Source organism: Zalophus californianus, chromosome 4, assembly GCF_009762305.2.
Source record: "Zalophus californianus isolate mZalCal1 chromosome 4, mZalCal1.pri.v2, whole genome shotgun sequence".
NCBI lineage: Eukaryota > Metazoa > Chordata > Mammalia > Carnivora > Otariidae > Zalophus > Zalophus californianus.
Genome location: NC_045598.1, coordinates 91,783,888 through 91,806,555, shown reverse-complemented (window position 1 = coordinate 91,806,555; position 22,668 = coordinate 91,783,888). Strand labels below are relative to the sequence as shown.

General features: G+C 43.3%; 2 protein-coding genes and 1 non-coding gene across 3 annotated transcripts in view; 1 reads left to right on the top strand and 2 right to left on the bottom strand.

Moving 5' to 3' along the window:
- The window catches only part of ELAPOR1 (endosome-lysosome associated apoptosis and autophagy regulator 1), a 66,902-nt gene extending 57,394 nt beyond the window's left edge, over nt 1-9,508 (bottom strand). Inside the window, exons 1-2 of the mRNA XM_027606424.2 lie at nt 9,287-9,508; nt 8,863-9,071 (exon numbers count right to left, since the gene is read on the bottom strand). Of these exons, the coding sequence (XP_027462225.1) occupies nt 8,863-9,071; nt 9,287-9,476 (399 nt within the window). The 5' untranslated portion in view covers nt 9,477-9,508. The remainder of the gene's footprint in view (nt 1-8,862; nt 9,072-9,286) is intronic.
- Nucleotides 9,509-9,836: 328 nt separating this feature from the next.
- C4H1orf194 (chromosome 4 C1orf194 homolog) lies at nt 9,837-20,072 on the top strand. The gene is made up of 5 exons (XM_027606430.2): nt 9,837-10,324; nt 18,283-18,399; nt 18,894-19,009; nt 19,361-19,491; nt 19,924-20,072. The coding sequence occupies exons 1-5, from the start codon at nt 9,863-9,865 to the stop codon at nt 19,992-19,994; spliced, it is 897 nt and encodes a 298-aa protein (XP_027462231.1). The 5' UTR covers nt 9,837-9,862; the 3' UTR covers nt 19,995-20,072.
- Nucleotides 20,073-21,599: 1,527 nt separating this feature from the next.
- Nucleotides 21,600-22,009, bottom strand: LOC113917761. The gene has a single exon (XR_003518349.1).
- Between the last annotated feature and the right edge of the window lie 659 nt (nt 22,010-22,668).

Below are 22,668 nucleotides of genomic sequence, written 5' to 3'. Positions count from 1 at the left end.
CACTTGGGGCACTCAATAAATGTGAGTTATTACTATGCACCTATATCACCTTATGATGTAAAAACAAATAATAATTTTTATACAAACCCATGCCCCCCAGGGACTTTTGTTTAAGATCTCATATCTTCCTTTAATAGTTTTGAAACCTCAAAATGGGGATGTACATTTCTCATTTTGCAAGTGTAAAATTATGTTGTCTGGCCACACTGGCCTTCTCTCTGTCTCCTAAGCACAGACTCTTTCCTGCCTGCAAACTTGTCCACTCCTCTTCACCTGCCAAACTTCTCCACAGCCTTCATTCTGCTCGCCGCTTAAACTCACTCCTCAGAGAGGCCGGCTCTCACCTTCCCGATCTACCATCTAGGGTAGATCTACGATCTACGATCTACGATCTACAATTAGGGCTCCTTGTCATATCTTTTGCTTTTCTTTCATACCGTTAACCAAATTTGTAAGTCAGCTGCATTGGTTATTTGGGAGTATCAAGTCTGCTTTCCAAGCCCAGCTCCTCCCCAGGGCCGTCTACTCGAGGAAACGTGAAAGAGAGGAGAGGGTTGCTGCACGCAGTGTGGCCAAGAGCAGAGTTTTCACTCCCGGCTGGTGGAGGGAGAAGCAGCTGAGAAGCAACTCAGATTGCAAGCAAATAAGATTGATGTATAGGGATTTGTTTGTATTGTTTCCTATAGAAGGAGCAAGATTCTGTCTCTCAGTTGCAGTAAGCTTACAGAAATGCTCTGAGGTCACTTGGGAGCTCTAGGTGGGATCCTTCTTGAAACAGGAAGGGTCCTTCAGCTATGGACCAAGCAAAAACAAAGGAGTGTGTGTGTGTGTGTGTGTGTGTGTGTGTGTGTGTGTGTGTGTGTGTGTGTGTGTGTGTGTGTGTGTTGCCTACTGATTTGTGAAGTTTGAAAGGACTGACAGTTTTGCCAGAGATATGAGAAAAGGTGAGGACATGCTTAAGGAGTTAACGGGACAACAATTGAGCAAATGTTTACAAACATATATGCAAAAGCATTCATTTCAGTATCGTTGACAGTAATAGGATTTAGAAGCCATCTGAATTGGTCGGTTAAATAGATTATATTATACATGCTACAGAACTCTCTGTAGCCTTAAAAATGATGAAGTTAGACCTATATTTATTAGCGGAGGTGTCTCTTGCAAATTATTGCATGAAAAAAATAGGTTATGACACAGCATGTGTGATATGATCTCATTTATGGAGAATTATATATTTATAGCTATACATTTATGTGTATAAGTATAGAAAGTCTATAAGTATAGAAAAAAGTCTGGAAATATGCAACAGTGTTTATAGTGATTTTAGCCAGTTATGAAATATTGGGTAAGTTTTGCGTCCTTGTTCGCATTCTATACTTCCTGATATTTTAGAATAAGAATGTACCATTGTTACAAAAATAATAAAGCTATTTAAAAATAGTATTCAATAGGATAAAAGGGAATAAGGTAATCTAGAGTTCAGTCCCATTCCTAAGTTTTCAAAAAGCAGATCATAAAACAGTAACAAGCACAACATTTATTAAGCACTGACTCTACACTACGCATTTTGCAAAGCACTGTAAGCATTATTTTGCTTAATCCTCCCACCAATCCATAAAAGATATAAACTAGATTATCCCCATTTTCCAAATGAAAAAATTGAGAAAAAGACAGATGAGTATCCTGCCCAAGACAATGCAGTTGAAATGGTTGCTAGGATTAAACCACAGGTGACAAACTTGAACAGCCATCACCACCAAGCCAACACCGGCCCATAGAAACATAATGCGAGCCACATACAAGATTTTAAAATTACCAGTAGGCACATTTGAAAAAGGATAGAGACACAGGTGAAATTAAATTTTTCAGGTGAAATTAATTTTAACAATACATTTCAACATGCCATCAGCATGCAATATTATTGAGATATTTTGCATTCATTTTTCTGTACTAAGTCTTCCAAATCCAGTATATGTGTTACACTTTACCACATCACTCAATTCAGATGCTAAATTTTCATAAAAAATACTTGGTCTCTATTTAGATTTCATAAAATTTCTGGTTAAGAAAGTAGATGGGGACCCCTGGGTGGCTCAGTGGGTTAAGCAAGGGACTCTGGATTTCAGCTCAGGCTGTGATCTCAGGGTGGTGAGAATAAGCCCCGAGGCGAGCTCCACTCTCAAGGGGGAATCTGCCTCTCTCCCTCTCCCTCTGCCCCTCCCCCCACTTGTACCCTCTCTCTCCAGAATAAATAAATCTAAAAAAATAAATAAGAAAGAAAGTAGAGGCACATACCCAAGTAGTTCCAAACACAGCTAACAATTTTTCAACAACTGAGTTGAGTGTGCATTTTAACTTTAACTTTTAATTAAAATTAAATAAAATTAAAAATCCATTTCCTTGGGGCACCTGAGTGGCTCAGTGTGTTTAGCATCTGCCTTTAGCTCAGGTCGTGATCTCAGGGTCCTGGGATCCAGCCCCACATTGGGCTCCCCGCTCGCCAGGGAGTCTGCTTCTCCCTCTGTGTTCTCTCTCTCTCTCTCAAATAAATAAATAAAATCTTTTTTAAAAAATCCATTTCCTCAGCTGTACTAGCTGCATTTTTATTGCTTGGTAGCCACACGGGGCTTGTGGCTACCGTATCCAGATAGCACAACTCCAGACCCTTAATGGCTATGCTCTCTTCCCCCTCTCTTTGCCAAATTTTACCAGGTTTGTTCTCAGAATATCTTTCACATCTACTCTTTTTTCCTTTCCAACACTTTTACCCCTGTTAAATTCTTACTAATTTTTTACTACTATAAGACCATGTTAATTACAGTTCCACTAAAAATCTGGAACAGCTAACGTTTATTGAGTACTTACTATGCACCAGGAACTATTCTAAGCACTTTACATGTATTAACTCACTTAACTGTCATAATATAGTAATCAATTAAGTGGACTTTATTAATATTCCCATCACAATGATGAAGAAGTTGAGGCATAAGGAGATTAAATAACTTCCCCAAGGTCATGCCATTACTGAGGGAAGAAGCTGGAAATTGAACCCACCCCACCCAGTATATCCAGACTCCACACTCTGTACCACTACTCTGCCTCCCTCTCACAAATACCTGCATAAAATTGATAGTTTGAATGCTAGGAATATAGGTGATTTTTATTCTCTTATTATTATTCATCTATTTTTTCTCAAGTTTTCTGCAAATGAAATATGTCATTTTTACAATTTTTGAAGTTTTTCTTTTTTTTAAGATTTTTATGTATTTATTTGAGAGAGAAAGAGCAATTGAGAGCACAAGTGGGGGAGGGGCAGACGGAGAAAGAGAGAAGCAGACTCCCCACTGAGCAGAGAGCCTGACATGGGGCTCAATTCCCACAACCCCAAGATCATGACCTGAGCCGAAGTCAGACACCCAACTGACTGAGTCATCCAGGTGCCCTTAAAGTTTTTCTTTTAAAGTAAGGCAGACTGGGGCACTTGAGTAGCTTAGTCAATTGAGCAACTGACTTGTGATTTCGGCTCAGGTCATGATCTCAGAATTGTGCGATTGAGCCCCGCACTAGGTTCCACACTCAGTGTGGAGTCTGCTTGAGATTCTCACCCTCTCCTTCTGCCCCATGCCCCCACACTCTCTCTCTCTCTCAAATAAATAAATAAAATCTTTTAAAAAATAAAATAAAGTAAGGGAGATAATGATCAGTCTGGTTCAGTTTTAGTATACTCCTACCTTGGGACAGGAGAATAGACAAAATGACTTCCCAAATGTCTTCAGATCTCAAAAATCTATTACTCCTTAGCCCCTTCTTATATCAACCAAAACCAGTACATCTTGCAACCCTACAAGAGTACTTAGTGAGAGACGCCTGGGTGGCTCAGTTGGTTAAGCATCTGCCTTCAGCTCAGGTCATGATCCCAGGGTCCTGGGATAGAGCCCCGAGGCGGGCTCCCTGCTCAGCGGGGAGTCTGCTTCTCTCTCTCCTTCTGCCCCTCCCCCCACTCATTGTCTCTCTCTCTCTCTCTCTCTCTCTCTCTCTCTCAAATAAATAAATAATCTTAAAAAAAAAAGAGTACTTCATGACAGAAAGAGACTTTCAATTTCCCCTCTCCACCAAATATGGCAGGATGTTTTAAACATCTAACCTTGGTGATTCCCAACCAAAGGAGTCACTTCAAATCTTTTTTTTTTTAAGTTTTTAAATTTTTATTTAAGTAAGCTTTACACCCAATGTGGGGCTCAAACTCACAACCCCAAGATCAAGAATTGCATGCCCCTCCGACTGAGCAGCCAGGTGCCCCGAGTCACTTTGTTTTTTAATTTTTTAAAATATGTATTTATTTATTTTAGAGAGAGCGCACGCGCGAGAGAGCAGGGGGAGGGGCAAAGGGTGAGGGAGAGAATCTCAAGCAGACTCCCTCCTGAGTGTGGATCCAGATGCGGGGGCTCAATCCCACCACCCTGAGATCATGACCTAGCGGAAACCAAGAGCCGGAAGCTCAACCAACTGAGCCTCCCAGGTGCCCCCCAGCGGTCACTTTAAATCTATCTTAGACTTTTGGTGGGCACCTGGGTGGCTCAGTTGGTTAAGCGACTGCCTTCAGCTCAAGTCATGATCCTGGAGTCCCGGGATCGAGTCCCACATCGGGCTCCCTGCTCAGCAGGGAGACTGCTTCTCCCTCTGACCCTCTTCCCTCTTGTGCTCTCTCTCATTCTCTCTCTCTCAAATAAACAATATAAAATCTTAAAAAAAATCTTAGACTTTTGGTGAAATATTTCCTGAAAGCTCAGGGGTCCTGAATGTTTTCTAGATCTACTCATTTCCCTGTGGAGTTCAAACCTTGAATAACGAGTTAGAAGCAAATATAGGAGGAAACATAAAAGCCCCGAAGCTATGATCATGCTGTAAAGTATCATGCCAGGATCTCAGGACTTTCTCCCTCCGGGTAGAGGGGCTGACCCCAGGGGAATCAGAACTGTGAAAGGCCATCACTCTGCTCCTACAGCTGTTCTTTCTGCATCTCCCACACCCACTCGAAAACCCTGACCCAAACCCTTGGCTTGCCCCTCGCCTTCACCCTACACTTAAAGTCAGTTGCCAAACCCTCTAACCTCTACCTTCGGCATATTTTTCATATCTACACCTCTCCATGTGTCCCACTGCCACCAGCCAGCACAGTCCCTCTGCTAACGTCCTCCTTGACTGGTCTCCTTGCCCTCCCTCTCCCTCTCTCACCTTCCCGCCTTCCTCAACCATGTTTACTTTTTCATTCATGCTAATCCACTCTGAGCAGGCCACTATCTCTGCCAGAAATCCTTCAGGGATTCTCCACTTCAGATTTCTAACTTTCCAGCCTTGATTTCTATTGTCCCCCACACCTACTCCACATTCCAACCGTATCTCCTATTGTACTCACACCTACTTCACATTTCAGCCGCCTGGTCTACGTGCAATTCCCAGGATCCCTTGGGTTTTCCTTGTGGAACTTTTTGCAGGCTCCCCCCTCTATCTAATCCACCTCTGCCCATCGCAGTCCTACTGATTATTCCAGAACTAGGTCAAGCGCCAACTGTTCAAATATGTTTTATTCCTCTCCTATTCAACTCTATATTGCCATTTCTGCATTGCTTACCATATGTTAACTCTATGTTATCATTTATATATCCTTATTTGTGTACTTACCTTTTCTGCCTACCAGTATTTCTCAAGCGCCTGTGACATGTCAAGGGTATGCACTAGGCACTTTGCATGCGTTATCTCACTTAATTTAAGACTCACAACAGCCTTGTGAGAGTAAGAATAATGAGTATTACCATCCCCATTTTACAGATCAGGCATCTGAGGCTGCAAGAAGTCAATTAACTTGTTCAAAGTAGTCAAGTGGCAGTCATCACTCACTCATCTCATTTTATTACAATCCATGTATGCCAGATTCCCAAGCCCTATGGACTTTTCAGTATAGACTGGGAAGTCCCTTTGGGGGCAATTAGCCGTGGAGCCTCAGGACAAGGCAGATCTGTTAAAGAAGATTTTCTGCTCCTCTCTCGTTTGATGTATATTCACTGTGCTATATAGGAAATGCTCCTTTGGCTCTCAGTCAGCCGCTGGCCCAGGCTAGCACAAGGCCAAAGAAATGATTCATGAAAACAAACATCATACAGGATGCTTAGTTCCACTGGTGACCTTGATTATTGTAAAATTGTGAAAGCAAAGGTACGCCACACCCCAGCACAGGTTTAGCAATCTAGAACTCCCCGTTCTCTGCCACCTCAGTCTAGGCCTCATGTTAAACCTTTTTTTTTTTTTCCTGATTAGGTCCAGAGGGGTACCTCAGATTTCAGAAACAAGGCTGGAACAGCATTGTTGTCATATCAGATTGACCTGATGAGAGTCCCTGCCAATAATACCCAACATGGACTCACAAGAAATTCATATGAAGATTAAGAATAGAGAAGGGTTAGTCTACCCTGAACTGATTTTTCACCATTTAGGGTTGGAAGCCCCCAAACTTGTTGAGTCAGTTCATGCTGCCAAATGAAGACTATTTTAACAGTGGATTTATTCTTTTCCTTATTATTTGGAGTCAAGGGTGTCCAGTAGCCACTGTTTGCTCAAGGAGAGTCTAAACAGGACTTGCTGATGCCTGTGGCCAATGAGCATGACTCCTAAGCCACTTTGACTCTGGCATGGGGTATGGATCTAATGGTAAGGAAGCTGAACAGGAAAGGGGGTTGGGTAACTAATTTGTGTTTGCTTTTGTGTTTTTTTGTGTCTTTTTTTTTTTAATTTTCTCTTTCAATGCTCAAAGCAATCCTTTTTAGGTAGGTGTTATTGAAACACTCATTGTGCAGATCCAAAAACTGTGTGGTAAATAACAGGCAGGGACTAGAACCCTGTTATGTTGAGTTGCACAGATTTCCACTGCCCTCAGCTCATGCTCTGCAGTAAGACCTTTTGCTTAGACAAATGTCAGCCATTTAAAAAGGGCTAAACGCAAAATTTGTGCCCAAGTTAGAATTCTCAAGCATCAGTATTCTTCCTTCCCTCCAAACCAAGATGATACAAAGTGTTTAATTTCTTAAATGTATCACATTTTCCAGAGTTGACAAGATCTCACCAAGAAGCCGCAGGGGGACTGTAAGATTCTTACCTTCCACTCAGGAAACTCCCATGTTGGATTCTTAGGCAAGGGCGCTTGCTTGAACTAGGTATCTCAGTTGGTTAGGCCACACACCACCAAGGCCAGTAAGCCACAGTCACTGAGAAGATCATTCCGTTCCTAGCCATCTTTAAAACAGGTCATAAAGGAGCGCCTGGGTGACTCAGTTGGTTAAGCATCTGCTTTTGGCTCAGGTCATGATCTCAGGGTCCTGGGATCAAGCCCATGGCAGGCTCCCTGCTCAGCAGGGAGGCTGCTTCTTCCTCTCCCACTGCCCCTCCACATGCTCTTGTGTGTGTGCACTCTCTCTCAAATAAATAAATAAAATCTTTAAAAAAAAACAGTTCATAAATTGGCTGAGTGGAAATGTAGACGCTCCAGGGCAGGTCATCATTGGAACTGATAAAAAGTTATCGAAAGTGCCACTGACTGGGATCACTTGTGTCATATTCATGAATGAAGTAAAAAATTCTCTCTTTCCCCCCACCCTTCACTTCTTCATGATTTGTTATGTTGTAGACAGTCTAATGGATAGAGCACCTTCATAATAACATATTTCCATATGAGAGGGGGGTTGTTGTTACTAATCAGTGAACACTGACAACTTACAAAAAGTATTTCAATCTCTCAAAACCCTAGCCAAGTATGACACTGGAGATCCTTTTTACAGGGCTAGACTCTTGGTGTATTATGAAATCTTTCACATCTCACATAGACAACAGAACAACTCTTATTATTTTACCTTCCCCACGCAGTTCTTGTATTTTGTTGCTGCCTCTGCCATATGGTTAAAAGAGGTTACCCAGAGAACAACCAAATAATGTTATTTCAACACTAAAGAAACTACTGAGTTTTGTTACTCCTTAATACCTTTGTGTGTCCCTCCAAAAAGAATGCTCAAAGAATTTTCATTTGGAAGACATTCACTACCTATTGTCTGAATTGTGTTGGCAACCTTTTCGAAACACCTTGAAAAAGACTCACGACATATGTCAGCAGAAGTCCAGAGAAGGAAAGTAGAGACTGGCGGAAAGCGAGATATTACAGACTCAAAGTCTGGTCAGAGGGGGTTGTGGGCTCTCAGGTACACTAAACAAAGCGCACTGGGGGAGGCAAAGCACTTAGCAGCTGGCAAGGTAACTGGATGTTTAACAAGGAGGGGGAGAGAGAGGTGATGGGTTCCTTCAGTCCCCCTGGCATATCTCCCACCTTCACACTCTTTTTTTGAAACCATGATAAAACCACAAGGATTCCCACTTTGCTCCCCTACCTTCCTCTGGCCTTCCTAACTCCTTTCTTACCCGTTTTCCCCTCTCGCTTTCTGATTTGCCCCTCTCTACATAATCTTTTGCTTTCAGCTACTTTTAAGGTAATTTCATTGCAGCAGGAAGACAACCCATGTCTTCTTCCTTCATTCCCGAGCCCCGGGACCCAGGTCCCTCCTGGGCTCCCTGGAGCTGGGACCTTCCCCTCTGAGCTCAGCAGCCCAGGCTGTTGAGGATGATCTGTTTCGTGAGTCCTCCAGTGCGCTGGCCTCTCCATGACGCCAGTCTGCTCCTCTTCCCGCCACCCCCCCACGCCTCATCCCCGAAGAAACCTAAACTCCGTGGCCTCTGAAACTGTCTGTGCCTGGGTCCGTAAGGTCTCCGCCAGGATCCAAGATTTCTCTGACCAAAGTGGGGTCGGGTCGGGGAAGACAGTACCTCTTTGCAGGCGTGAAGCTCCGGTCCCGCTCCCTGGGTCACCTGGAAGGCGGTCCCAACCCAGAGCAGCAGCTGCAGAAGCCGGAGTGTGCGCCGCTCAGTTCTTCCCCTGCCTCGGGCAGAGGGATGGAGGCTGCGCCCCGGCTCAGCCATAGCGTCCTCCTGAGCGAGCGCCAGCAGCGGCTCAGGTGCTGCGGCCGCGGCTACTGCTGGCAGAAGGCGGAAAAAAAGGGGAGGGAGGTTCACAGGGGGAGGATGCAAGGGGCTGGGCTCGCTTCAGTCACCTCCCTGCGGCTACGCCAAGGCCGCCCATCCTTTCTCCTCCCTCCTTCCTCGTCTCCTCCTACCCACGTCGCCTTGGCAACCGCCTCCTCTTTCCCTCCGCGCGGGTGGGTCAGGGACCACGCGCTCCTCTGCCGCTCACCTGCCGGTCGCCATGGCAGCCGCCGCCGCTGGCGCGCGCCGCGTAAAAGTGCGCGCGCCCGGGGTCTGCAACCGGCCCAACAGACTGGCACAGGGGTCTGCAACCGGCCCAACAGACTGGCACAGGTGTCGTGTAAAGAACGCAGTAGAAACATCCTCCAAGCCAACGCCACCAAATTCACGTTTTCCATTGCTCTTTCGGGTCATGGGCCATTTATGAGCATCTCTAATTTTGCAGGCGTGGCGTTCGACAATACTTATTTAGCACCTCCTTTGTGTGCATTGATAGAAGGAAGATTGAGACGCCGTCTCACCTCCAGAAGTTACAGCCTGGAAGAGCGGCCCCGGTAGATGTTACCTACTGCAACAGCTGCTTCTGGAGATCTTACTTCCGTCCCGCCAAATCCACCCGTGCCTTTACGAACGGCTCTATGGGAAGCCTTAAGACTGGCATAGTTAAACCGAGTTTAAGCAAGGAGCGTTTGCGTTAGCCTGCAATTTTCCAAGTACGACACCTGGGCTCTTCCGTCTCTTAACATCTTCATTCTCTCCTTGCTTTGAAAAATTCTTTCGTTAGATGCGAGGGAGAAGGAAATTCCTGAGCCATCTTTTAGGACTTCTTTACTCAGCTGAAGTCTTTTGCAGAAGTCCTGCAAGCCGGGAGGCCGACGTTTTTCGACTAAGGCTCCCAAGTGTAAATGCAGGCCTCCCTGGCACGCTCGATGGCGCTTTCCCCTCTGCGTTCCCCGGAGCTTCCTTCCGAGGGGTCTCCCGCGCTGGACCGCCAGGTGGCGCCCTTCTCGAAGGGAACTCACCTCAGTCACAGATGGCGGGAGAGTTGCCGGGCAACCGAAACTGGGCGTTCCAAACAATTGGGACCCGGGATCCTCCGCGTGCGTTGTGTGCGGCTGCGCGGGCTTCCCATCCCTCACACCAGCGGCTCACTCCGCATTTTACCATGCCTTTCACCCGAGACCCCTTACAGCACCCTACGTTGGATAACGATGATACCTTCCTGGGAAAACTCGGGGCTTCCAAGGTACTGTGCTTTCTTGTGTAGATTCCCACCAAGGTCGATGGCACTCTTCTTTCTGTTGGCGTGATGGGCAGAGATGGTAACTTAAAGCACTCTGGTGAGGACACTGAGTCAGGTACCGGAGAAGTTTGTTTTCTGGCTGCCTCCTTGGCTCCATATTCAGATCTGCTAACGTTTCAGAGATGTTTTTGAGGAGAGGGAAGTTGAGCGCTAGCCCAGAGGAATAAGGGGCTCTCGCTGCCCAAAGCGATGCTTGGTATAATATGTGGATTAATCAGGCCCAGGTCCCACCAAGCCACCCTTTGCCCTGTTTGGAAATCTGTTCTCTGGAGAGATATGAGATATGGAATGGGAGAGAATGCTCTGGAAGACACCTGATCATGCTTTATACATCTGCCCTCACACCACCTCAGTCTTTTGGTTAATGCTGGAATGTGTTTTTGTGTGTGTGTCAGTGATTTGAGGAATTTAGATGATCTTTTTTTTTCTGGCAGAAGTATTTGGGATGCTTGAAATGGTGCAAAATAAGGTGAATTCAATAGTAATTGTGGCTTGATAGAAGAATCAAAGAGCTTCCTTTTGTTTATTCAACATTTATCATTTACTATATGCCGGGCACTCTGCTCAACACTGAGGATGTAGAGAGCAGTTAGATATGGCTCCTGCTTTAGAGAAACTCTAGTAGAAAAGCTGACAACAGTAGCAGCAAAAATGCTCGCACAATAGCACATGTGTTGTGACAGAGTTATACATCGTGTGTCAGGAGAACTGGGAGCTTAAAGGAAAGCTTCCCAGAGCTGGTGAGTTTTCACATCCGAACATGAGTTAGCTGGGCCAGGTGAGGGAGGAGGTGGAATGTGAGTTAGAAAGAAGGAAACAAGAGCCAGACATTCAAGGCACGACGGTGGCAGATGCACATACATGAAAAGGAGAGAAAGAGTGGCCTGTTTGGGGCCAAAGAATCCAGAATGGCTGGAGCATCAATGTGAGATGGAGGAGGGGAGAGGGCAGAAGCTGGAGTCACCTTGTTGGGCTGGGTGTGCTGTGTACACCATGCTAGTAAGCTAGGATTCCATCATGGAGATGCTGGGGCATCATGTCAGGATTTTAAGCACTAGAGTGACACAATCAATGGGTGTCTTAGCACAATGGCAGTAGATTGGATAGAACGGGAGTGGGGACAAGAGGAATCAGCAAGGAGGCAGGAGCCTCAGAAGGCAGCAATCTCCAGGAGAAATAATGGATCTAAAGCAGGGGATGGCAATGGGGTGTAGATGTGAAAAATTTGCCAAGGGCAGGACTGATGAAACTCTGTGCCTGGATATGGGCCCAAGAGAAGGGACAAGTCTAGGATAGCTCCTGGGTTTCCGAGGGCTTGATTGATACCATTTACTGAATGGAGGCATCCAGGGGAAGCAGGTTTGGGAGAAAGATGTTCAGATCAGTTATGTAGATGTTGCTTTTTGTGGTGCCTGTGGGACATTTACGTGGAGATGAGTAGCAGGGAACATGGTTGAGAGTTCTAGGTTGAAGATGTATATCTGGAAGCCGCAGTATCCATGTGGTGGTCGAAGCCATAGGAAAGAATAAGCTCATCCAGTGAATGAGAATACGAAAAACAGAAACCAAACCCCTGGAGAATGCACTAAGGGGCAGAGGGAGAAAGTAGAGCTGACAAGGGAGCTGAGCAGTAACAGCTAGAGGCAGGAGGAGCTGGACCCACAGAGCATGGAGAGAACATTTGAGAGAATCAGAATCATGGTGCCAGAAAATGCAGAGATCAAATAAGATCAGATCTGGAAAAGATCCACCTAACCTAGCTGAAATAAAGATCACTGGTCACCAGCAAGAGAAGTTTCAGTGCTTGCTTGAGAAAGAGGCCAGACTGCAATGGCTATAGAGGGGACGGAAAGGGGGAGGAAATGAAGATAGTAAATGTTGACTCTTGAAAAAGTCTAGTTCTGCAGGGAAGGTGATAGAGTGGTAGCGAGACAGTGATAAAGGAATGAGAGAGAAGCTGGGTATAGGGGATGGATGCCAGGATGGTACCGGTCTCTGAAACACAGGGAAGGGCTAGGTTCAGGGAAGAAAGGTTATTCTTTTTATTATTGCTTTTGAAGTGTAGTTGACATGCAGTGTTCTATTCATTTCAGGTGTACAGCATAGCGATTTGACAATCCTATACGTTACTCAGGGTTCACCACAGTAAGTGTAGTCAACAGCTGTCACCATACGTTATGACAATAGTATTGGCTCTCTTCCCGATGCTGCACTTTTCATGCCTGTGACTTATTTATTTTATAACTGGAAGTTTGTATCTCTTAATTTCTTCACCTATTTCACCCATCTCTCCACCCACCTTCCTTCTGGCAACCATTAGTTTGTTTTCTGCATTTATGGGTCTGTTTCTGCTTTTGTTTGTTTTGTTTTGTTTTTCAAGGTTCCACATATAAGTGAAATAATATGATATTGGTCTCTCTTTGTCTGACTTATTTCACTTAGCAAATACCCTCTAGCTCCATCCATGTGGTCTAAAATGGCAAGATTTTTCTTTTTTATGGCTGAGTAATATTCCATTGTGGATCGATGGATAGATAGATAGATAGATAGATAAATGAATGGATAAAGAATGAAGCTATACATAGATATATATAGATAGCACATTTTCTTCATCCATTCATCTATCAATGGGTGCTTTTGTTGCTTCCATATCTTGGCTATTGTAAATAATCCTGCAGTAAATATAATGCATATATCTTTTTGAATTAGAGTTTTCGTTTTCTTTTGGTAAATACCTAGTAGTGGAATTACTGGATTGTATGGCATTTCCATTTTTCATTTTTTCAGGAGCCTCTATACTGTTTTCCCCAATTGCTGCACCAATTTACACGCTCCCTTTTCTCCACGTTCTCCCAACACTTGTTATTTCTTGTCTTTTTGATACTAGCCATTCCGATGGGTGTGAGGTGATACCTCATTGTTGTTTTGGTATGCATTTCCCTGATGATCAGTGATGTTGAGCATCTTTTCATGTGTCTGTTGGCCATTTCTATGTCCCCTTTGGAAAAATGTCTATGCATTTTTTAATCAGATTGGGTTTTTTGGTGTTGTATTTTGTAAGTTCTTTATATATTTTGGATATTAATTCCTTATCAGATATATCATTTGAAAGTATCTTCTCCCATTCAGTAGGTTGTATTTTCATTTTGTTGATGGCTTCCTTTGTGCAAAAACTTATTTTGGTGTATTCCCAATAGTTTATTTTTGTTTTTGTTTCCCTTCCCTGAGGAGATATATCCATAAATATGTTGATAAGGCTAATGTCTAAGAAATTATTACCTATGTTTTCTTTTAGGAACTTTATGGTTTCAGTTCTCACATTTAGGTCTTTAATCCATTTTCATTTTGTATTTGTGTATGGTGTAAGAAAGTGACCCAATTTCATTGTTTTGCATGAAGCTGCCCAGTTTTCCCAGCACCATTTATCAAAGAAACTGTCTTTTCCCCATTGTGTATTCTTGTGTCCTTTTTCATAGATAAATTGACCATATAAGCATGGGTTTATTTCTGGGCTCTCTATCCTGTTCCACTGATCTCTGTGTCTAATTTCGTGCCAGTACTATATTGGGTTTTTTTTTTTCAGTTTATGCATTTGTTTTAGCAATCTCTACACCCAACATAGGGCTCGAACTCATGACCCCAAAATCAAGAGTTGCATGCTCTTCCAAACAAGCCAGCCAGATGCCCCAAGTACTATATTGTTTTCATTACTATAGTTTGTACTATATCTTGAAATCTGGGATTGTGGTACCTCCAGCTTTTTTCTTTCTCAAGGTTGTTTTGATATTCAAAGTCTTTTGTGGTTCCATAAATTTTAGGATTATTTTTTCTAGTCCTGTGAAAAATTCTATTGGTATTTTGTTGGGGATTGAACTGAATCTGTAGATTGCTTTGGGTAGTATGGACATTTTAACAATATTAATTCTTTCAATCCATGAGCATGATGTATTTTTCCATTTGTGCTGTCTTCAATTTCTTTCATCAGTGTCTTATAATTCAGAGAATAGGTCTTTCACTGCCTTGGGTAAATTTATTCCTAGATATTTTATTATTTTTTGTGCAATTGTAAATACAATTGTTTTCAACTTGTCTCTCTGCTACTTTGTTATTGATATATAGAAACACAACAGATTTCTTTATATTAATTTTGTATTCTGCAACTTTAGGGAATTAATTTATTAGTTCTAATAGTTTTTGGTAGTCTATAGGATTTTCTATATATAGTATCGTGTCATGTGCAAATAGTGAGAGTTTTACTTCTTCCTTACCAATTTGGATGCCTTTATTCCTTTTTCTTGTCTGATTGCTGTAGCTAAGACTTCCAGTACTATTTTGAATAAAAGTGGTGATCGTGGATGTCCTTGTTTTGTTCCTGAACTTAGAAGAAAATCTTTCAGTTTTTCACCATTGAAATTGATGTTAGCTGTGGGTTTTCATATTTACCTTTAGTGTCTTGAGATACGTTCCCTCTAAACCACTTGTTGAGATTTTTTTTTTATAATAAACAGATGTTGTGTTTTGTCAAATGTTTTTTTCTGCATCTATTGAGATGATCGTATGGTTTTTATCATTCCTCTTGTTAATGTGATATATCATATTGATTTGTGAATACTGACCCACCCTTACATTGCTGGAATAAATCCCACTTGATCATAGTGAATGATCCTTCAAATGTATTATTGAATTTGGTGTACTAATATTTTGTTGAAGATTTTTACATCTGTTGTTCATCAGGGATATTGGCTTGTAGTTTTCTTTCATTCATAGTGTCTGTTTAATTTTGGTATCAGGGTAATGCTGGCCTTGTAAAATTATTTTGGAAGTTTTCCTTCCTCTTCTATTTTTTGGAATAGTTCAAAAGAATAGGTATTAACTCTTCTTTAAATGTTTGGTAGAATTCACTTGTGAAGCTATCTGGTCCTGCGCTTTTGTTAGTTGGCAGTTTTTTTTAATTACCATTTTAATTTTGTTACTAGTAATTGGTCTGTTCAAATTTTCTATTTCTTCTTGATTTAATTTTGGAAGATTTTTTTTTAAGATTTTTTTTTAACTTATTTATTTGACAGAGACACAGCGAGAGAGGGAACACAAGCAGGGGAGAGTGGGAGAGGGAGAAGCAGGCTTCCCGCAGAGCAGAGAGCCCGATGCGGGACTCAATCCCAGGACCCTGGGATCATGACCTGAGCCGAAGGCAGATGCTTAACGACTGAGCCACCCAGGCACCCCTAGTTTTGGAAGATTCTATGTTTCCAGGAATTTATCCATTTTTATAGATTATCCAGTTTGTTGGAATATAATTTTTTATAGTATTTTGTTATAATTCTTTGTGTTTCTGTAATGTTGGTTATTTCTCCTCCTTCATTTCTGATTTTATTTAAGCCTTTGCTCTCTCTCTTTTTTTTTTCCTGATGGGTCTGGCCAAAGGTTTATCAATTTTATGTTTTCCAGAACAAGCTCTTGGTTTCATTTGGTTTCCTTGATCTTTGTGTGTGTTTTAGTCTCTCATTTATTTCTGCTCAGATCTTTATTATTTCCTTCCTTCTACTAATTTTGTTGGTTCTTTGTTAGGCTTTGTTCTTTTTTTCTAGTTTCTTAGGTATAAGATTAGATTGGGATTTTTCTTGTTTCTTGAGGCAGGCCTGTAGCACTATAAAATTCCCTTACACCTCTCAAAGACTTTTTTTTAAGATTTTACTTATTTGTCAGAAAGAGAGAGAGAGAGAGAGACAGAGCACAAGAAGGGGGAGCAACAGGCAGAGGGAGAAGCAGGCTCCCTGCCCAATGCGGGAGTCGATCCCAGGACTCTGGGATCATGACCTGAGTTGAAGGCAGACGCTTAACCAACTGAGCCACCCAGGCATCCCACAACTGTCAAAGACTTTGGACAGACAGTTGTGTTTTCATTTTCATTTTCTCTATTTTTTTTATTTCCTCTGATTTCTTAGTTGACCCATTGGTTGCTTAGGAGCATGTTGTTTAGCCTTGTGTGTTTGTGTTTTCCAGGTTTTTTTTCTCCTAATTGATATCTAGTTTCATACCATTGTGGCTGGGAAAGTTGCTTGATGTGATTTCAGTCTTCTTAAATTTATTGAGACTTGTTTTGTGGCCTGACATGCGATCTGTCCTGGAGAATGCTCCATGTGCTCTTGAAAAGAATGTGTATTCTAGTGCTTTGGATGGAATGTTGTGTGTGTGTGTGTGTATGTGCTGGATCCATCTGATCTAATGCGTCATTCAAAGCCATCATTTCCTTGTTAGTTTTGTCTGGATGGTGGTTGTTTTTTTTAAGATTTTATTTATTTATGTGACAGAGAGAGATGTAGTGAGAGATGGAACACAAACAGGGGGAGAGGGAGAAGCAGGCTTCCCGCTGAGCAGGGAGCCCGATGCGGGGCTCGATCCCAGGACCCTGGGATCATGACCTGAGTCACCCAGGCGCCCTGGATGGTTTATCCATTGATGTAAGTGGGTGTTAAAGTCCCCTAGTATTGGTGTATTACTGTCAGTTTCTTCCTTTATATCTGTTAATATTTGCTTTATGTATCTAGGTGCTCCTATTTTGGGTACATAGATATTCACACTTATGATATCCTCTTGTTGGATTGATGCCTCTATCACTATGTAGAGCCCTTATTTGACTCTTGCTACAGTCTTTGTTTTAAAGTTTATTTTGTCTAATATAAGTGTTGCTACCGGCTTTTTTTTTTTTTTTTTTTGCTTCCATTTGAATGGAATATCTTTTTCCATTCACAAGGTTTATCCTTGAGTAAAAGCTACATCCCTTTCTTTGAGTTGGAAGGACATTGGATGTGAGGATGGTATTCATGGTTGACAGTCTTGACTTTCTCAATGAAAGACAGTCTCATCCTTCTGCTGAATGAGGACATGATGAGGCTTGTGTAGACTTTAACGAATCAGAGGAGAGCTGCCTATGTTTGCATCATATATTTGCAGTTTTCTTGTTTCATTTGTCATCTTTTTTGGTGATAGCCCACTGTCTGGTACATACTATTCAATTAATGTCTAACTGACCTGAGTTACACAGCACTGCCATATAGAGAGGGGAGGGGGGGTTCCAACACTGGATAGGTTGAATTCGATTTCTACTAGGTTGAAGCTGTACTCACTGGAATTCAGTCATTATTCAAACAGTATTTCATTTTTGAACACCATGTGTTAAGTCGTGGTGCGAGGTACTAGAGTACAGTGAACAATATGGCATTTTACATTAAATGACAAAATCAGTTATGTGCTTTTCACGTTCATGCTTATGGGGTTCTATTTAGAATACTGACTGTCCAGTGTACTTTTTCTTTGACACTTCTGCAGTCACAATGACCCTTCCTTGCCTACTGCAATCTTTTTCTTTCTACTTAGACACTGCACTCTCCTGATTCTTCTCTTGACTACCTTAGTGTCCTTTCTCTTTCCTCCCCCCTCCGCATTATAATATTGTGCAATCATGAGCGCTGTTGGCCACACTCCTTTTTGTAGACATCAGCCACTACTTCAAGTGGATGACCTCCAGACCTCTATTACTTGTTCTGAGCTCTCCTCCAAGTTGCCCACTTCCCATTTTCCACCTGTTGACTGCATTTGGACAATTTATCTTCAAATTCAGTATGTCTAAACCTGAACTCATCTTTCTTTCTTCTCTGAATTCTTCACCCTGTCCCATTCCACCCCTTTTCCTGTATTCCTGGCCTACTTCTGTCAGTTCTGATTGAAAACTTAGGAGCATCAAAAGCCTGGGAGTCTTGCTTCATATGGTTCTTCCCTTTGAAGATATCCCTCTGAGGTTCAGTTAAAACAGAAATGAGTAAGGAGATGGATGTCGCTAAAGCTATCACATCAGCAAGGCCTCCTGTAACCAGGTCCTGCGTGTGGTTTCTCTTTTGCAGAAACTGCCATATAAGAACCCAGCTCACCTTGCTCAGCAACAGGAACCCTGGAGTCGGCTCAGCTCAGCTCCCACAATCACCTCCATGAGGCGGGATATTTATTTTTTTGATCCTGAGGTACCTAGCATTGAAATGCGATTTCTCTTTACATCTGCTTAAAACTCATGAATATCTTTTTTGAAAGGTAGTCTGTCCTTCATGGCATCAGCACCTTTATTTTGTCCCCAGCCCAAGGTCCTACACCAAATCTAAAACCTAACACCAATTTATCTGGGCTCTGGGAAGTTGGAAGGCTTGTTTTGCTCCAGTTGATTATCTGGAGCAAATCATTTTCTTACCAGACTTTTCACTCTTCTGATTATAACCATAAATGAGGTAAGGCCTATTAAGCCCAAGTGAAGAACAGTATGATTTCCATATCTCCTGTGAGAGCTCACCCCTCATTATACTGACAAGAGTTAAAATGTCTTTGGTATGTAAGGAGTTGGTGGACCTCAGGCCCAAAAGGGGTTCACTCTGCTTTGGGGGAAAAAGTAGAGCCCAACAGAACAAGACTAGAGTTTGGGTAAAGGTAGCAAGTTAACCCTGGGGGGGACTGACTTCCTCTGTAGATACCAAAGGATGACCTGGATTTCCGCTTAGCAGCCTTGTACAACCACCACACAGGGACATTCAAGAACAAAAGTGAGATACTCTTACACCAGGAGACCACCCAGGATACCCATGGGTAAGTGGTGGAGGCAGAGCCTCTCCACCCTAAAGACAATGCCATCCAGTCATGTAAGGTAAAGTGTCACCTGGGAAATAACAGAGATAATCAACAGGAACTCATTTGTATACACATTTCTGTGCTTTTTACATCTGTATCTATAATGCAATTTCTGTATTTTTATTAACTAAAACAGAGATCCTCCAGCACTGTGATCTGTATAAACAAAATCTTCAGCTAATTCCCAGAGGGTAAAAAGGGCCTTTGGCTGCATTATTTCTGAGGCTGCATGCAACTATCTTTCCCTCCTCTCCTTTCTTCTTCTGATTGATTTCACTCTCCCCTGTTCTTCCCCATACCATCTTCCAGAATCATCAAGACCCAATTCCCTGGAGAACTTTTACCCCCTCCTCCGCCACCTTCCATCACTTCCCGAGCTAACATCAGACACTGGATCAACCCTAAGACGGAGTCTATCCACAGCATCCAGGGATCCATAGGTAAGGGTTAGAAGACTGGATGGGCAGATGGGTGGTACAAGAGTTTTTTAAAATTGACCTAGGAATCAGGGAGTTGAGGTGATTGGTCATTAGGGAACTTCAGGGATAACTGAAGGTCTTGGAATAAGTGACTAAGTTGGCACACTATCAGAATACCAGAGGATATACTGCCTAAAGCTAGGAAATGAATTCATTCATTTTTCAGACCTTTTAACTCAGCTGAGGTCTAGCGGACAAAATGTCTAGCAAAGGGCAGAAACCTGGGAGTGGAAGACCTATAGCTATCTCCCATCAGTCCTCTCTATAGGCCAGTTTCCCCAGCAATACAAGAACCTTCTCCACAATACCCAGAAACATATGGATGATTACAGGTTCCCAGAAAAGGCAAAGGATTTGAAATTCACAGCCTACCCCGTTCTCTTTTCTCCACAGTGTCCCCTCACACTGCAGCCACCAATGGAGGCTACTCCCGAAAGGATGATGGTGGCTTCTTCTCTACCTAATGTTGACAGGTCTCTGGACTAAATTAATCATAGTGGAACATCCTGCTGCCCACCTCCATTAAATAGAATTGTGCTGGATGAAGCTTCAAGTGTGTTACCCGTGGACTAAGAGTTGCCACTTGACTGCTCTTAAAATGTGGGATGGAAGTTTCCCAACTTCTAGAAACTAGTCCTGTTGGTCATATTTGCAATTTGGAACGTCATCTTGCTGAAAAGCTAAGGGTTTAGAACAAAACAGCACATGGGGCACCTTTGTGGCTCAGTTGGTTAACCGTCGACTCTTGGTCTCAGCTCAGGTCTTAGGTCTTGGGTCATGAGTTCAGGCCCCACATTGGGCTGGGTGTGGAGCCTACTTAAAAAAAAAAAACAAACAGTACTGTGTTTGGCAGGGGACAGGTATTCCTATTTTGTAAACTGGACTCATTCCAAACATAGAAATATCCATTCAACATTTCTTGCAAACTTGTATGTCAGCCACTGAGCTAAGTGTTGGGGAAACAAGAGTGGACGTAGCTCATTCTCTTAATGAGCTTACCACACCATAATTCTGGTAACTCTAGCGTTAACATTTATGCTGAGGTCACACTTAACGTGTTTCAGACCTTCTGGATTTAGTCATCTGCTGGGCTCTACTTTTCCATAAGGGTTCCATCTTCCTGGACCTGGCTCCTTGCCACTGTTCATTCTCTAATTCTGCCGTCTTCTTGCCTGGGAGTCCATTCCCTTTTGTCAGTTTGTGCTGTGAAATACAGCCCTTGATTCTTATACATGTGGTTCAACAAGCTGGTGCTTGGGCTTGAAGGTACCTAAAAACATACATTAATGTGGTTTCTAAAATTATAAGTCACTCAGGGGAACCTGCTGTTAAGATTGGGCAAGAAATTGCAGATGTTTCAGAATATTGTAGGGTAAATTCCCATTTCTAAGTTTGGACAGCATATGCATTGTTGAATAATTCAGAGATGAAACAGTTTCTTCCTGTTACTCAGGTACAGGGTCCTTAAATTCCATCAAACTATCGCAGCCCCTCTTCCAGGATACTCCAACCTATTCAGATAATATCTGCTGCCAAGTGGCAATATCAAATTTTTCTCATTATTTAGAATGGCTGAAAGCGGCAGAGAGGGGTGACTCTCTGGCTAATCATCTCATGCAGGTTGATACTAAATTATTAAAAAATTTATTACCGTGACCCATACATCGATGCTTTTAAAAACAGACTCATAGACCGCCCTAATAATTCTAATTCAGTAAATCTGGGGCGGGTCCCTGGAATCTTAATTCTTATCAACTCTGCAAGTTCTCCTATGAGTATATATATATATTCATGAGAATATATATATATATACACACACACGTATAACCTTTAGCAGCAGATGCTGTACAGGGGGGCACCAGTGTTAGTACCATACAAAGGGCCATCACAAGTCGGACCTAAATGAAAAAAGGGAAGAGACTAAGGAAAAACACTGCAGCAGCAAACAAGGCTTCCGTGCCCTTCCTGCTCCCGCGGTTCGGGCGACGGCTCCTTCAACCCCGCCTTCGCCCCCCAACGCCGGGGCCCGCCGCCAACTGTTAACGCTTAGCCGCGCTCCGGGGCCGGGCTCAGATCAGAATCGCCTCGATAATCATTGGCCCGGGACAAGCCCGGCCTCGTCTATCTGATCAATTCATCACTTCTGAGCGCCGGGCCCCGTAAGACCGGCTCCGGGACCACGGCGTTACCGCCGCCCAAGGGGCCTCGCTGCACAGCGCCCCGATGAAGGAGCTTCGCAGGAGGGTAACTTTTCATCTCGGATCGGCCCGGCGGGGCTAGGGTCACAACCCGATCAAATAAGATCAAGGTGTAGGCGGGGGGAGGGGCTCAGGGACGGGCACACGCACTCGCCTTGCACGCCCCATGCGCACACTCACACATTCGCGCGTCCACTCACTCAGCCCACACGCGCCTTCCAAGCGGAATCGCTCCACAACACAAACCACCCTCGCCCCAGGCCGCTCTCCCTCCGGGGAAGAAACGGACGTCCGCACCCTCTTTTAAATCCCTCCGCCCCCTCCTCTGCCTCGGAGGATTCTGGGAGGAACCACTGAGCACAGGCTCTCGTCCGGCATGCACCTTGCTGCCCCCGCGTGGCTCGGAGGGGAACCCAGGTGCCAGAGAAAAGCTGGACAAATTTCCGCAATACTAAATCGTGCTTGTTTTATGATCTTTGTGCGGGGACATATTTATATCCGTATCTGTAGTTTCCCTTTGATCTTTGACCCGAGTTTTTGGTCCAACTTCTGAATATAAAATGATTTAGTCTTAGGAGATTTATAGGTGACTGACTGCTTTCCCATGGAGAAGGCAAATCCTGGTCATTAACCAATATCAAGCTTCCCCAGGAGCTCCTTCCCCCAGGGGAGACGGAAAACATCATTTTACCAAAGGGAAAGGTGAGAATAGATTATTTAAATCCAATGTCTTGGTAGTCAGGATAACTGTGAAATGCACAGAGGTAGGAAGGCATATCCCGGTCATTTACAAGAGCCCCCTGGTTACCCAGAACTTGATGCTATGGCAATCATATTGCTGAACCTTCACTTACTTTCAACTTTCAAACTCCCAAACGAGTAGTGAAAAAAAAGTAGTGATTATATAATGAGAATTAGCTCCTTTCACATCAGGGAACAC

Excerpts from the sequence above, each read along its gene's own strand:
- C4H1orf194 (XM_027606430.2), top strand. The coding sequence starts at position 9,863 with ATGCGAGGGAGAAGGAAATTCCTGAGCCATCTTTTAGGACTTCTTTAC. Across the intron at positions 18,400-18,893 it reads TTTATTTTTTTGATCCTGAG|ATACCAAAGGATGACCTGGA; the intron begins GTACCTAGCATT and ends CTTCCTCTGTAG. Across the intron at positions 19,010-19,360 it reads ACCACCCAGGATACCCATGG|AATCATCAAGACCCAATTCC; the intron begins GTAAGTGGTGGA and ends ACCATCTTCCAG.